At 36.5% G+C, this 12,900-nt stretch overlaps 1 protein-coding gene across 1 annotated transcript; it reads right to left on the reverse strand.

The window, feature by feature from the left end:
* Nucleotides 1-3,579: 3,579 nt before the first annotated feature.
* On the reverse strand, nt 3,580-7,547 carry sp7 (Sp7 transcription factor). Its single transcript, XM_062996636.1, has 2 exons — nt 7,527-7,547; nt 3,580-4,911 (listed from the first exon to the last, which is right to left on the reverse strand). Exons 1-2 carry the CDS (start codon nt 7,545-7,547, stop codon nt 3,580-3,582), a joined length of 1,353 nt encoding a protein of 450 aa, XP_062852706.1.
* Nucleotides 7,548-12,900: the final 5,353 nt, after the last annotated feature.

The raw sequence follows: 12,900 nt of genomic DNA on the forward strand, positions 1-12,900 counted from the left end.
ATTATATATACAGTATATATATATACAGTATATATATATACAGTATATATATCTCACAAACATTAACTGAATTGATGGCAGTGGTAGGCTAGCTGAACTTCCATTTCTGTTGATTTTGTACTTTTTTTTAGTACTTTAAATTGTTAAGCAGTCTTGCAAGACGTATTGCTTTACTGAGATATATAAACACTAAATGTCCAAAAGTATGTGGATATTTTGATACGGGGTTGGCTTCTATTTTGCGACTATAACAACCTCCAAGCTTCTTAAATGCTTTTCAAAAGATTTTGAAATGTATCTGAGGAAATTTGTACCCATTCATTTGTGCATTTGTAAGGACATGTACTGATGTTAGACAAGAAGTCCTGGCTAGCAAACGACATTCCAGTTCAACCCAGTCATTATGTTATGTTTTCTGTGAATCATGGTTATGGTAACATCTGCAGTTGGTCGGTTTGACTGAGGGATGACTGGTGGTATACCAACTATCAAACAAACACAGTAACTAAGCTTTTTTTATATATAAAGTTGAAATAATACACACATGGCTTTTACAAGATCCAACAACTTTTATCAACATTCAACTCATGGTGACTTAGTCTTGTCAAGTTTTCACATTGTTACCAAACAGTCTGATTTCTAATGGCACAAATTATTGTATTGTATTATTACTTCAGAACCTAATTATTGTGTTCTCCTTTTTTATTCAGGTTAAATTAGTAAGCACAGAGGTACAGTCAAATTTTAAATTTAATAAAGCATTTTATATAAATGCTTAGTTTGTGATGACTTGAATTACATCCATTACACAAATTATTAGAGGGTGATGTGCCTCACTTTTTAGCAAGACATATTATTAGAATATAGTAACCATATTTGCATAACAATGTTTTGTAAAAGCACAAGCAATGGATAAACTGAGCTGTATGTCACAAAGTATTCCACTCTGCGTCAAAGTCACATTGGCATCGGTTATAAATGTTTGTGTTTATTGTTTAAATAATAGTTAAATATAGTGCTGTGTATTAGCCTCCTATCCAATTTTATTTTTGCATATTTGTCACATATCCATCAAACTACTCATAATATTAGACAAAGACCCAAGTAAATGCAAAATGCATTTTAATAATCATTTTATTTATTGAACAAAAAATGTTGTTTAGCCCTACCTGGGCCTATGTAAAAAGTAATTGCCACCTAAGCCACTAAATCAACCAGTAAACCGCATTTAACTGACAATTGACAATTTTACTAGCCGCACCCGGGCATGATTACTGCCAGACCTGTTGAATCTAAACATCAATACATCTAAGCAGCTAGACGGTCTCAAGAAACAGCACATGATGCCATGTTCTAAAGAGATTCAAATATACAGTAGATGCAAAAGCAAAGTCATTGAGAGTCATATAAGGGTTAAAATACCAATGCTGAGGCTCTGGGACTCCAGCAAACCACACTGAAAGCCGTTACTAACAAATTAGAAAAACTTGGAACAATGGTGCTTGTCTTGCATTTACTGAAAAACCAAGACTTTTGGGAGTATATTCTGTAGACTGATGAATCAAAGGTGAAACTTTTTGAAAGACACAAGTCCTGTTAAATCTGACGATAAGCTAACACTGCATTCCTCCAAAAGAACATCAAACCAACAGGCAATTATGATGGTGGTAGTGTGATGGTCTGGGGCTCGCTTGTTTTACACAAGCGAGTCTGAATGGCTTAAAAGAAACAAAGCTGTGGTTTTAGAGTGGCCAAGTCAAAGTACTGACCTAAATCCCATTGAAATACTGTGGCAATAGCTTAAATGGAAAGTTATTGCTCAAAAACCCTCAAACGTGGCCAAATTAGAACAATATTTTTACCAAGTAGCCACACAAAGGACTAACGGACACCATGTGCACTGCCAATAACTCTAGAGCAATAGAAAGTTATGCTTCACCAGACAGATGGATGAAGGTGGGTTTGGAAGATGCCAAAAAAATCTTGCTGTAAAGTTTGGTAAAGGATAAATAATGGTCTAGTGTTGTTTTTCATTGTTCTGTCCAAAATTTAGTGGTAAGCCTTCCCAGAAAAGCAAACATATATAGCAGCACGGGATGCTCATATTACTGCTTATGGTTTTGGAGTAAGTTCCACAAGCTTAAAGAGATGTGATATTTGTTCACATAATTTAATAATGTAAAATAGATCTTGGTGTTGTTTTTATTTCATGTAGGAATGTACATAATATTATAATAAATACAATATTGAGCATTGTGTGGAATTAATACATTAAGTAGCTGCTTTCATGTTTATTTCAGATAAATAATAAGCTATAATGACTTGGCTATAATGTCATCTCGGCAATGTTGTTGTTATTATTATTATTAATTTTCAAAAACCATTTTATGTGGGTTACAATAATTCATCATTGTTTTATAGATTTGACATATATAATTTAAATTCTTACCTTGAATGTTGCGCACTACACAAACCAAAGCTAAACTACACATCAAGTCCATAAACAATGCACAAAGCTTTGAACACCAGTTTTTTTTAGCCATTGTGGTATGTGAAAACAATGTGTTAGTTCTTTTATACAAAGAATAAAAATACAACAAGAAACTAAATTTCACTTAATTTAATCATAAAGACACAGGGTTAGCTGGGACTTCACTGTTTGAGTCTCATATGTACATAGTGATTAAGAACAAATAATTGAAAATAACATTAAGATTACACATCAGAAACATCCCTTTTAAACATTACAATTTGCCTCATGGCGTTCAACATAAACATTTCATAGAACAGCCAGCAAAATCAAGAGTTACAAAATAAATAAATACTCACATAAAATTAATGAAAAAAGGTTTTTTTTTGTCCATGACTAGCTTTGCTTCATTGTCTTCATGTCATTTTGCAACACCAGTAAAATGCAACATTGTCTTTCAAAGGTTTATAATTTAAGGCATAAATTAAAGTTAAGGTAAATAGGAAATTAAATTAAGACAACAAACAGGAGGAATTTAAAGCAAATACAAAACTGTACATCTTATTCCCCATTCTTAACCAACGTAGGCTCATGAACCCTGTTCTGCTAGGGGTTTCTGAAAGAATCATTATACTTTCATAAGGGGTTGTAATAAAAAAAGTAAAAAAAAAAAATGTAAATAATAAGCATTGCATCATCTGGTAAAGGGACTAATGGTAAAAGTCAAAAATCCTGTAAAAACCACTGAATAATACCTTACCCATGGCAGAGAACTACTTTTGGCTAATACCATCAAACATTATCTGGGAAAGTGATCAGAAAGGATATAATAAAAAATGCCAATTGAACTAAACTTACAATAAGAATAGAATTGAAATCTATATATGCATTACAAACAAGAAGTGTGCTCATTCCCCACTCCTGCATGCTTTCCCACAATGTTCCTTCATGTTCCACAGGAGAAAATGTGTATTAGTGGTAGACTTCTTCTCATATGGCTTGGCAAATTGTGTTAAAACACAAATGTCATTTAAAAAGTACTTAGTTTTTCATGTTGATTAGCACCAATGTAACAGCAGTTCAGTCTAAATAACCTTCCCTCAAAATGATTATATCTCCAGCAGTCCACTGGTGTTGTCCACTGCGTTTCCTGCATTTTTCTTCTCTCCGTTAGCTGTGTGCTCCTGCATGCCATTTCCAGGAACAGTTGGAGCTCCATCATTGTGATCTGCAGATTCCTCTGGCACCCTGGGCTCCGTCTCACCCTCTCCCCCACCAGCTTTGCCCTGCAGACTGGTCTCTGAGTGGGTCTTTTGATGCTTACTGAGGTGGTCGCTACGTGTGAAGCGCTTGTTGCACAGTGAGCATGTAAACTTCTTTTCACGTGTGTGTGTGCGCACATGGCGCTCCAGCTCGTCGGAGCGTGTGAATCGTTTTCCGCAGAATAGCCAGTTGCACACGAAGGGACGTTCACCTGTGTGCCAGCGCAAGTGTGCCTTGAGATGTGAGGCCTTGCCATAGACCTTCCCACAGCCTGGAATGTGGCAGCTGTGTACTGGCTTCTTGCGCAGTGAGGCAGCCGATGCACCCAGCCTTTCCAGCTCCTGGCAGTTGGGGCAATCACAGGTGGATCTGCTGGTGGTGGTGCCGCCTGTGTATGCCCCAGAACCACGAGCTGGCTTCAGGCCCATAGAGCTCTCAATAAGGCCGCCACTGGATACTGGCTTGGGCTTGTACATGTCCTGTGGGAGCATGTGCTGTGAGGACTGAAGAAGGTGTGAAGAAGAGCTGAGGCCCACTGAAGAATATGGTGCTGAGTTAAGGGAAGTGAAGTCAGAGCTATAGCTGGACATAGGAGGGCTAAGGGATGCCTGTGGAGCCACAGGCTGCAGAGGGGCCTGGAGACCATCTGGCTGGGTCTGGCCTGCACTTAACCAGTTGGAACCTGGGTGGACATCCCACCAAGATGATGTAGCATTGGCAGGTGCAGTGGTGATGCCAGGGTGGATACCTGCCTTGTACCAGGAGCCATATGGGTGTGTCATGTCCAGAGAGGTGTAAACACTAGTAAGGCAGTCTGCTGTGGCATGTGCTTTGGTCACCAAAAGAGAAGGATCCTGAGAAGCTGTAGAGCTCTGGAAGGAGGAGAAAGGGCTGTATTCAGAGCTGTATGATCCTGTGGGTAAAGGGGGGCTACCTGTAGGGGTGAGCAGGCCTCCACCTGTGTTGAACGAGTTACTATAAGAGTCCACGAGGTCTTCATTGGTTCGGCCATTTTTAGGTACCTGAAGGTCGGAAGTCATGCTGTAAATTTTCTTTACTGATACTGCGTTTCCTGTTTTGCCAGGTGTAGCTGTGTCACGAACTGGACTGGTGTTGCTGAATTTGTTGCAGGTGGCGGTTAGCATTGCCAAAGGACTCGAGCCATAACGTGTTTCCTCCTGTGAACAGACCAGACCAGCAATAAGTCGAAAGTCTTTTATATGAATCAAGGCACATGGTTGTACTGTATGTTTGTTTAGTTCATCAGTAACACAGACAGTTAAAAAAAACATTCGTAAGTCATGCCATCACGCAATCCCTTAACGACATACAGTAACTGTAAGAGCAAATATAAAAGAAAACAAGATTCTTTAAGGTTCCAGACAGAAATATGCAAGAAGAACCTTTGCCTTAGTCATTAACATGCCATCACGCATACAATTCCAGTTAAACACGTTTGCCATGTAGTTGCCACTGCAACAACAGTTGTTCCAGACTGCCTTTTTATTGTTTTGTCTATCACTCATCTGAATGAATGAGTACAATAGACAAGCATTCTCAGTGCAAACATTCATACCTATGCACACCACTGTATTTCGTTTTTTGTAATTTACATTTACATTTACATTTTCAGCATTTAGCAGACGCCTTTATCCAAAGCGACTTACAGTGTACAGTCTAAGCAATTGAGGGTTAGGGACCTTGCTCAAGGGCCCAACAGCAGCAACCAGTGACCTTCTGGTTACTAGTCCAGTACCTTAACCACTAGGCTACAGCTTGACTCTGACAAGTTAAATTTTTACATAGCCAACTGTACCTGATTTAAATAATTTTATTTTGTATTTTCACCCCATTCGCAAGGATACAATAGCACAGTAATATTGTAAGGAACATTTGCTAACTCTACTGGTTGTTTTCAGTTACTTAGGGTAGGAAATAAAAAAAATGAAATGTTAGTTCTTCCTGGTACTGCGCATGTGCGTGCAGTTTTCTTTGGCAAAGGTAACTTCCCCCGTTTCCAGGTTAACTGCTGCCTGTCCATAACCATGTGGCAATTTAACCGCAACGTTTTGCCTGCTCTGAACCAAAGCCAGTACCGCTGGGGTTATTTCCTATTCATATTAGTTTTTGCAGTTTGGTGGGAGTGTTTTAAGAAAGCGTGTGTGTGCATAAAATGCGCTGCTCTGTAATTATAAATTAGGATCGTTTGTTCTGCTAGACCTGATCCACTGCGTCTCAGAGTTTAACCCACAAAGCCATTTACATTACATTACATTACATTTTTGGCATTTAGCAGACACCTTTATCCAAAGCGACTTACATTACAGTTACAGTATACAGTCTGAGCAACTGAGGGTTAAGGGCCTTGCTCAAGGGCCCAACAGCAGCAACCTGGCAGTGGTGGGGCTTGAACCAGCAACCTTCTGATTACTAGTCCTGTACCTTAACCACTAGGCTACGGCTTGCCTCCCATTTAGGAAATTTAAACAGTTTAGTAGGGCTAGATTGTCAGTTCATGTTATTTTAATGTACTAAAATTTAGTCATTTTAACATAAAACTGTGTAAGTAACATACAGCTGCGGTTTTCCGTACAGTGAACTCTTCTGCAATAGGCTACACATTATACATAATAAATAAATTATAACAAACATCACTACAAACTTTTAGATAGTTCTGATCCACTTCAATGCATGTTCGCTCGTCAGTAAATTCCTGTCAACACTATCAGTATTTAATACAGCTCGTCTGCCAATATATATTGTTTATTTATTTATTAGGATTTTAACGTTAGGTTTTTACACACTTTTGTTACATTCATGACAGAAACGGTAGTTAATCGTTACACAAGATTCATCATAAGATAAGATAAGATAAGATAAGATAAGATAAGATAAGATAAGATAAGATAAGACTTTATTGATCCCCGTAGGGAAATTAACTTGTTACAGCAGTAGGAAGACAGGAAAAACAGAAAGAAATACAACTAAGTTAAAATATTGCACACATAATGTGTAGTTGTTTACTCAAAAAATAATATATACATTAGAAATATGCAAAATATATTACGTTTTTGCACTTATTGTAATAAATTACACATTGCACTTCTTATTACACCATGAACATGTAAGTATAGGTATGAGTGACATATTACATATTATTATTGTTGTAAGGCCCTGATGGCTGCTGGAATGAAGGACCTATCAAACAGTCATGGACAATTTAATATCTTCAGTTCACCTTACTTGCATGTCTTTGGACTGTGGGAGGAAACCGGAGCTCGCGGAGGAAACCCACGCGGACACGGGGAGAACATACAAACTCCACACAGAAAGGACCCGGACCTCCCCATCTGGGAATCGAACTCAGGACCTTCTTTCTGTGAGGCGACAGTGCTACCCACCGAGCCACCAACAATGTATTACTAATAAAAGTTTTAAATGCACCTAAGACATTACCTGGTTACTGAGACGATTCATACAGCTTCTGCTTCATCCCACTACGAAACCGTGACCTTACAGTACACCTTCCTGCTCCTGTGAGCAGGCTGCTACTCACTGGAGGATTACTCCTCCGTCGTAAGTAGTGTTAGTTAAACGCGAACAATAAACAACAACACTTGTAGGACGAACTTGATGTGGAACTAACCGTACAATGTATGTCACAGTACGCCGCAGTCTTGGCTGCAAGTGCGCACCCTGTCCACTGTTCTATGTGCAATTATTATTTAACAGTATATAAACTATGCCCAGACTTAGAGTTTTAACATGTAACGTGTTGTTTTAATGTTCATACCTCCAGAACCGACGCAGCCATCCCTGAGGAGCCAATTCCTGAAGCTGGGTTGGAGATGGAGAAGGTGGAGATGCGTGTACCAGGACAGTGTACAGAGAAAAGTTTCGCTCTGCGCGCTGCGCTACGACTTCTATGTGGATTCAGAGACACGCCTCCTAATGACAGGCTCCGGAGCTTTGAAGTACCGCCAAGGAGCCAGCGGGGACAGAGGAAACGGGGTGATATTGACCCCATCCTTTCATGCCCATGGGCCATCCATTAGAAGAAAAAAAAAAACCTCAAACTTTGCCATGTATAATTAAAGCAAATAAAGTGCTTGCATGTTCTATCTTTGTTTTTTTAAATCCAGAAACAGAAACGTTTCTAGAATATTGGCAAATGTGTATGGTATTCATGTGTTGGGAGACAGTTACAATATTTAAAATAGTAATTAAAAACTGATGTATGATAAAACTCAGTAAATGTATGTCACACTGCATTTCTGTCCATATACAAAAAAAATATTTTAACTGATTATGAAAGAATCTGTAAAATAAGAGGAAAGAATAACAAAAAGTAATAAAAAGCTGTAGACTACATCCTTTTTTTTTTACACTGGATCGACATAAGCACATCACTAAAATGTATTAATTCAGTTTTAAACATCTTTAGTTATGTTTAAAAACAGCTCTATACCAGTCAGGGTTGCGGTGGGTCTGGCAGCACCTGAAAACACTATGCGCAAGATGTGAACAGAGGGTGGTCAGGGTTCCATTCCAAGGCCGTAGACATGAATTGGACCTTAGTGTGGGGGGGTTGGCTTGGGGGTCTTGCCATAAACATATCAACAAGTGTTGGAAAAATGTCTCCCAACATAATATGTTTATTTACAATTTTTACATCAGTATTTTATTTGAGCATATCTCGTAGTCACACCTACAGGGGTAATTTAAAACATTCAGTATTCATCAGGATATCTCCGGGAGGTGGGAGAAGTGCAAAGGCTTATTTTGTATACTGAAACATTTGAAGAACATGCCAAACTCCTCACAGATAGTGACCAGAAATGAGATTTAAACCCAGGTTTCCAGGACAGTGCCAGTGCTGCAGTTTTGTTTATTTGCGTATATGTTCGTACAGCCACATCTTTACGCATATTTGGATCTCGAATAGCCAAACTGTTCAAATAGTTCTTGATGTGTTTATAATGAAAGTATTGTATATAACTGATGTGATTTACGTTTGTTTTTATAAGTTATTTCAAAAGTGTATAAATGCTTCACACAAAAGACATAAGCCCCTCTTTAACATTCTGTCAAATACTTGTCTATGGTCATCAATTCTATGACTGTAGAGAGTTCAGTATGGCTCTGTGTGGCCAATAATACAATGTGACATTTTTGAAAAAAAAATTAAAATAAATTTTAGCTATTTTGTAATGATTACAATTATCAGAGCTAAATCTGGAACACGTCTACATGTAGGATATACATTTCACCTTTTAATGCAGACAAGAAAGCAGGACTAAAGGCAAATAAAGCTGGAAAACACCAGTTAATCTTATTAAAAAATAAAAGCATACTAATTACAATAAAACAAGTAAACTCGAATCGTCTAAATATAAATGTTTAAATACCTAAATGAAAGTTTGCAATTTGTTTTCTTAAAATAAATAAAAAAACAATTAATTTAATTTAATATTTAACACAAACTAAAGAAAGGTAAAAAATAGTGTGTTCTGTAAATTTAAAACATTGACTGCCTCAGCTAAATCTTATCTTAAGGGATTTGCTTTAATAAGTAATATCAAAGAAGTGATACCCTTTTCAAAATATGTTAAGTATAATGCTATTTAAAGTGTTGTAGAACAACTTTCTTCATAGTTATTCATTTTACATGGAAGTTGATCTCATCACTGACTGTATTTTACAGATGCCACAGACATTTAAACCACAGACATAATAGTGCAAGAAATTTTTAATCCAAATAATTATTAAAACTAAATGGCAAAAAGTATTTTAAACTAAAAGTATTTATTCATTCATTTTCTCTAAATATTACATAATTATTTTATAATAATTATAATTTTACAATGAATTTTAATTACAAATGTCTTGCACTTTGATGTTTGTGAGCATGTAAAATGGAAGTTAATAAAGACAGTGTCCTCTTAACACTACATTTAGCACTATGTTAACAAAAATTTCCATCTTCATCACAAAAAGTACTAATATAAAATATTTCAGCCACAACCGATGCTTACAGGTGTAATGATGCAGGTTTTTAATTACAATAAAAATCATATATTTCCAACAGTGTGGCAACAGTTTGAGGAAGCCACTAATTTTTCCAACATGATTGTGTTCACAAAGTCCATATGGACAAGTTTTGTGTGGAAGACCTTACTGGCCTGCACTGGCTCTGATCTGATACACTTTGTCAACCTATTTATCAATCAAAGGGACCTCCATAAAACTCCATAGTGACCAGATGTTTTTGTGGTGGTGGACTATTCTCAGCACTTTGATGACATCATAGTAGTGTGTGTAAGTAGTACTGTATAAGCACAGCTGGTGCAGCAGTGTTGTTCGTAAGCATTAATACATCACTGTTAATACTGGGAGGAGAGTGATGCTGGGACCAAAGTAGTCTTGTAATAAGAAAGTGTCCACTAATAAAAGAATAGTGTAGGATTAACATACAATCTCCATGAAACAAGTAAAAAGCTCTAGTCTCAAGGAAAGCTAACAGTAGTGTTCCTAATAAACAGGCCAGTATGATTAAAAAGTATTTATAAATACCAACCACACTGCTGCACCTGATACACTTATAGCCAAACATACTAGAACCTCCGTGTCATAACTATTTCCACCTCCCAAATATAACTTTATTATATGTGTTGTGGATTAACACACAATACAGGGAAAGAATCTTTGCATATTTAACATTGTTTGCAATATATTTTACCACATCTGGTTGGCGGGCTACATGTGGTTTGTATGTAAGAGATGTCATATTTAAAGTTTTATGTTACATTTTTTCTTTGTTAATTTTAGTAAAGAAATAAAAAGATGTGCACCAAAATAAGCAGAAACATGCCACATTTGGGTTTGCTTTTTTATAAAGAAAATCACAAATATTGACAAGCTGTGTCTGTATTTTTGCATTTGTGTGTCAGACTTATCCACACCATGTCAGACATACACAATAAGCTATGTTATAATTCTATACTATCTTCTGAAAAACACAATTTATGTAGGAATTGCTGTGGTGACCCCCCACACAGACATACATTAAAAAGTAAAACAAAATATGTAACCAGAAAAAAAAAAACTTATATAAATTGATCATTTAAACAGAAAATGTACATGGCAACACAGTTAATGATTTAAGCATCCTAAAGCCTGATCAAAGTAAAATGCATGTGTTGTAAACTCATGTGTTTGCAGAAATCAAGAGACCGACAACATGTGGGTAGGCAGACTTGTGTAGGCTTAGAATGACTTCAACCAATAATTAAATAAGTTTTAAGGGACACTCCAAAATGTCTCAATAGCACCCTTATTAAGGTTAACATGATATTAATGTTAACAGATGAACCACACATTCTTGGTTTGTGATAAAACTCATTTTGTTGATTTCACCAGCGGCTGTAACTGTTTTGAACCAAATTTAAACTGAACACTACTCTATAAGGTACATTACAGCAAGTCCGTTAACACAGTATATTTTGGGGGGTGACACATCCCTCCAATATTCAGATATGTTCTTCCCAATATACTAATCTAAAAATGACCATCATGGTATAATGTTAGGATCCATCAGCGTTTCCATAAGCTGTATATGAAAGGACCCCACTTTCCAATCCCAGTAGATTTGGTTCCCACCAATGTTCAATTCATGTCTTGCACTACAGTACTTCTACCAGTTAAGAGCCACTTAAAATGTGCAGTAATACTTCTATGATGAAACTTCACTTAATGTCATACACTTGCTATATTCTCTACATAATATATATTTGATTTTTTTAAACCTACTGAAAAATACCATATGCTTTTCCACTGTGTGAGGTTAACTTACAGACATCTATCAAATAAATAAACAGTAAAAATTGTCTTCCGGTAGCCCATCTTGGCCTGGAGTGTCCTTGTGGGTGTCTTCTTTTCCCCAAAATGAGTGGAGAGAAGATTAAAATTGTTTTCAAAAATAAACATATAATTTTATTCTTTATTTTTTTCCTTCAATTACAAGGCTTGGTCAGTGCAGGCTTGTAGTTTGTGAGAGTTTTGCCCTCACTGTAACGCAGACTATATTTAGCAGTCTGCTCTTAAACTGACCCATTGCCTTCTGTGCCTTTCGCTCTTTCTCTGTCCGTGTAGCTTGTTCTAGTTTATATGCAAGCACGTGCACAAAGTTATTTATCTGATATTTTATCATTTAGGGTGTTGTACTGTAGGTGAGAATTAGAGGGCCCTTTCAAGACCACTGAAAGCCAGTAGTCTTTACTGAAGGTTTGGACATGTTATTGTTTTTTGGACATGTATTTTAGCACATAAACAAAAACATTAACAAGAAATTCCATGTTTAAGTTTGTTTTCTGTAAATGACGACAATTCATGTGACCAGAGACACCTATTTATTACCTGTATATTAAATTGTTATATGAACCAATGACCATCCCTCAGATAGATCTGTTCAAACACACAAAGAAAACTAGGTTATTACATTTATATCTGTGTTAATTGGAGGGTTGTGACCAACTTTTCTAACAAAATTTTCTTTTTTGATGCTTGTTTTTAGGTCACATTATAAATGTAATTAAAATTTGAATTGTGTATTCTGTACCAAGTAATCATAATAAAACAATTTAAAATAGTTAATTAAAAGCTCTGTTAATTCAAAAATATAAATGATACATGAAATAGTAAGTTCACAACATAAGAAGGTCAGAATAAATTTCTGGATAATTCTGCATAATATGCCAGATATGATGTGGTGACCCCTAAATACAAAGTCATCCTATAGGAAAAAAGCTAGATTATCTGCCACATCTGTAACATGTACTTGTTTACCATGGACAATAATTTCAACAAGTTTCAGTGTCAAAATCAAGTGATTTACAAAAAAAACTGTTTATTTAAACATTGCTTATATTGTAACGCGAAGGGCAGTTTTGGGGACTAAATGAAATATGTGATTTTTTTGTAAAATGTGTTAATTAAATTACCAGCTATTTGTACATCTAAATGGCAGCATAGCACACAGCAGGTAGTGTGGGTGCCAACCCTAATTTAAACCTGGATTTAATCGTTCTTTGTAAGGAGTTTGGCATGTGCTTTCTCTGTCCATGTGGGTGTCCTTTGCGGACCATGGTGTCCTATGATTGATTTGAACC

Source organism: Trichomycterus rosablanca, chromosome 6 (genome assembly GCF_030014385.1).
Source record: "Trichomycterus rosablanca isolate fTriRos1 chromosome 6, fTriRos1.hap1, whole genome shotgun sequence".
Taxonomy (NCBI): Eukaryota; Metazoa; Chordata; class Actinopteri; order Siluriformes; family Trichomycteridae; genus Trichomycterus; species Trichomycterus rosablanca.